Here is a 4522-nt window from a genome sequence, read left to right on the forward strand (position 1 = left end):
TATAAATTATCAAATAAAAAACTTTCATATTTTAACTTTTTATATAGATAAATATTAATAATAATTGAGTTTCAAAAAAATTTGTAGACAATTTCTATACACCTTTAAAAGCAAGATTTTTATGCCCCAAGTCTCCTTTAAAAACATGTTACTAACTAAATAGAACAATATATAATTATACAAGATGTTAAAAAAAATTCATCTAAATTTTTATATATAGAATTAAAAAAACAAGTAAGATTAATAATATATCTTAGTACAAAAGAATAGTAAAAATGAATCTATTAGTCGTTGCAGTTTGAACAACTAAGTAATATATTAAAATTGTTTAGTGAAGACCATATTAATATCCAACTATCATTAGAATAAATGTAAAGTTTCGGCCAAAATTCTCAAATAAACTATACTGCCAATTGTATAATTTATCTATTATTTTAAACATCAGAAACATATATAAATATGACAAAAAATAAATTTTTTTTAATATAAGAAATCTTTATAAAAAAAGAACGAGCTTAGCCTTTAAAAATTATAGAATTGTTAATCGTTGCATATATATATACGAGTATATTACATAAAAAAACAATATAAAAATTTTTTTACATTAAAATGTCATATGAACTATACTGCTATCAAAGCTATATAGTTGATATATTTGTTTATTAATAATTGTTATTGTATTTTGAATTTTCACGTCACACAATAAAAATATATATATATCATATTAAGTGTTATATAGTTTAATAACAGGAATTTTAATCTAAACTCATGTTTTTATAAAAAATTTTACTTTAAATATTAATACTTTATTAAAGCACAAAAAATTCAATAATAAGAAATGTGTCTTGCATAATTTTTCAGTTAAAATAATAGTAATGAATCTAAAACGTAATATACGCATTTGAAAAAAGCGGTATTTTTATTTTTATGAAATATAATTGCAGGAATGACTTGATCGAAAAATTAAGGATGGTATTTTATTTGAACTTATTATATAAATGACACTAGAAGAAATTTATAATAATTTTTTTAATATTTACATTTATATGATGTGTTTTTGTGTAAATAGTCAATAATATTACTTTAAGAATACATATTGTTCTAACTTAAATTTAGATCTAAAATATTTTTATTAAAAATATTAATTTATCTTTATTATGTTATTGTTGTACATTACATATTTTATTGATTAACTGTAAATAACATGCTTGCAAAATTCCACATAAAAAAGATCATAATAAATGAATGATATTAAGTGATTATTGCAAATCAAAAATTAAAAATAATTAAATGCTCTTAAAAACATTACTAAAGCTTATAATCATAAATTTGTTTATAAGCAACTAAAAAAAGTATTGAATAACTTTAGTAACTTATTGATTAAATTTTTTAAATGATCAATATCAACAATAGGAAAATTATACAAATCTGTAGAGAGCTGTAGCGTTGGAGAATACATATTATAAAATTATAATATAAAATTTACACTTTATTTGCTCTCATATACACGATGAACAAAATTGAATTATGGATTTTGAGCATATTTTCTGCCTCCCTTTATCAATATATTATGTAGTAAATTATTCCAGCCTTGTTTTTGAAAAATAGCCAAAAAAAACCAATTAATATACATAGCGTATACATAAAATGATCCTTTGAAATTTAAAATTATAAAAATAACATAAATAATGTATGTTCGAGTGTTAAAGGTATTTTTTATAATTCATTGACTAAAAATGTCAAAATTCCAAAAATATATGAATATATTTTATTGTGCGAATAATTCGGTTTTTAGCTTTTAAATTATTTTTATATGTAATTTTACTATCTAAACACAAATATACTTTTAGATTTTATTATTATGTTAGAAAAACAATTTTTTTTAATAAATATATTTGCATTTGAAAAAAACAAGTATTGTACTTATTCTTGTGTTCTTATTAACAATATCAAGTCATATAACGATTTTTATTACAATGATACACCAATATCTAAGAGAAAAATTATATCGATTATATAAACAATAAAAATTACCTACAATAATATTATTAAACATTACCCAGTTTATTGTACCTTTAGACATTAAACTATAATATTTAGAGCATTTAATGAATACGAGAGAATTGAAACATTTAATTTCATGAAAGTATAATCATAATATCAAAATTTAGCTACTTATTTATAATTTGGGTTAGTGCAATATGTCATTAAGTATTTCACCTTGGTTTATGGATCTTTGTAAAGAATATCAAACATATATTATTATTCTTTGATTAAATTATAGGAAAAGGAATTGGCTTAATTTATAATTCAAAATGTAATCGAAAATGAATTAACAGAGATTCTAAAAAAATAAATGAAATTCGTTATTTTCAGTAAAGTTTTAACTGGTATAAAAGCAAGACAACTATTTTATGAATTCCTTTTTACTTTCTTAGTATGGTATTTTGATATAAATTTTGTCTTATAGTTTCCTCATGCTTTTTAAAAAATCTTTTATAAAACCAATATGTATGATTTATACGAGATTACACGCTTAAAATTACAGCTTTAGATCTTTTAAATATGTTTTTTATGAATTGAAATGTTATTATATAAAATTGTTTTTTTGGATACAAAATCTATATCTATTATACAGAAGAAAATAATGAAAAATAAAAGTGTTTTGAATTTTTGAGCTAAAATACGTTGATAAAATTGAGAAAAGTAAAATAATGACTGATTTATGTTTTGAAAATCAATTACGCATCGCACGGGGCTTATAAGCCGAAATGTGGGTTAAAAGTGCGCTATAGACTTTTCTAAATGAAAATCTAATGAGTAAATGTTTAATGATTTATTGTTTCGAAATTAAGCGCGATTGTAGATATAATTTGTTGAATTAAAAATTTAGTCAAAATTAAAACAGATTATAACAACAAAATTTTTTTAATAATGTTATAATTCAGAAGTCTTTTAACTACTGATATTAGATACCAAACTTTTTTTGCTCTTTTATATTTCAAAGAAAAAATATACAAATACAAAACCCAATATATATGCAAATACTATCAAATCGTTATATTTTTAACGTTCATGAATATAATTAGTTTTAGTCGAACAAATTTTCAGATAAATTATATTTTTGATATTGCAAATATATTTAAATTGTAAAAAAGACATTTTTTCCCTTTTATGTTTGTATTCTCACTTGATATTTTTTGTATATCATTATAAACACATTAAAATTATCATCTTAGATATACGTAGAATCCAATGAAATGAAATCCAATGAGTAAAATCGTCTCTTAAAAGGCACAAACAACGAATAAATAAGTAGAATTGTTTGTTTTTATAATGTTACTTAGCAAAGAAGATATAAGTTATTATAAATATTTGTTTATATTTTATTTACAACAAAAATACTATAAATTGAATCTTATTTTATTTTATGAAATGATATCCATATACTTTTTTGTTCAGTCGAGTTATTTTCTGAGGATTTAGTTTTAAAAAAACAATACCAAAAAACATACTACAGTAAGTTTTAACAATACAATAAAGCAAATAACAACAACTTCTAGTTGTGCTTAAAGAAAGACACATCATAAGAATTGGCTTTTTTAAATAAATCGTTTTATTTTTTGCTATGGGTATCATTTTGAGCAATATTTTCGTATGTAACGGTAGGGTTTGAATAGATTTATCAACAACTGTCGTATCATGCTCAGGTGATTTTAATTAATGCTCTTCTAATTATATGCAACAGAAATAACATTAAAAGCCGAATTTGAATCTATAATACTCATATTTTTAGTAATATTTGTTTTTTTAGTTATATCAAAAAATCCTTCAATATTTATATATTCTTCAGTTTCAATATTACCAAATGTCTTGTCATATTTCGTATTGTCTGTGTAATCTTAAGATCCGTCAATAGAATAGATCATATCTTCATTAGATTCCAGATAATCGTAAGCCACATAGATAAAATTTTATACGAGTTTCTTTATATTCATGATCATGATATTATCTGAGAAGTATTTAATTATTTTTTTTAACAAAGGTAACATTACAAGCATTAACATGACCATTAAAATTGGTTTTATTGGTAGAATTATTTTATCAAGATCATTTTCTCGAACGATATACTTAGTTTCACCTATCAGTTTTTTGTTTTTTTGCAAAATCCCATTTTTTTGGTAAAATTCTATGTTGAAACATGAACATAAAAAGATAAATAGCCACTACACAACTTACTATGGTTTCTGGATAGTGATCAATGCCTTTATCTAAAAAACATATCTCTCCGTTAGTGATGTCTTTCGTAGTTTCCATAAGGCAACTATACTATCAAACTTGTCTTTAGGGCATAGCCAGGATGAAACTAAACTATGTTCTGCTATGCTTGCCATATAAACTATTAAATTTCATTCCTTAAAATTTCGAGGCTCCTAAAATTTATAATTATGATCTTTTGCACCAAATTTTCCTAAATTAATTACTAAATACTCCTTTTTACGATAGTTTCTTCCTTTAAAAA

The 4522-nt window shown here is 21.8% G+C and overlaps 1 protein-coding gene across 1 annotated transcript; it reads right to left on the reverse strand.

Annotated features, from left to right (window-relative positions):
- Window positions 1–3731: 3731 nt before the first annotated feature.
- Window positions 3732–4317, reverse strand: VNE69_06012 (uncharacterized protein; the record flags this gene model as incomplete). Its single annotated transcript, XM_065473761.1, has 2 exons — window positions 3732–3901; window positions 4236–4317. 2 exons carry the CDS (start codon window positions 4315–4317, stop codon window positions 3732–3734), a joined length of 252 nt encoding a protein of 83 aa, XP_065329833.1.
- Between the last annotated feature and the right edge of the window lie 205 nt (window positions 4318–4522).

This window comes from Vairimorpha necatrix, chromosome 6 (genome assembly GCF_036630325.1).
Source record: "Vairimorpha necatrix chromosome 6, complete sequence".
In the NCBI taxonomy this organism is placed as follows: domain Eukaryota; kingdom Fungi; phylum Microsporidia; family Nosematidae; genus Vairimorpha; species Vairimorpha necatrix.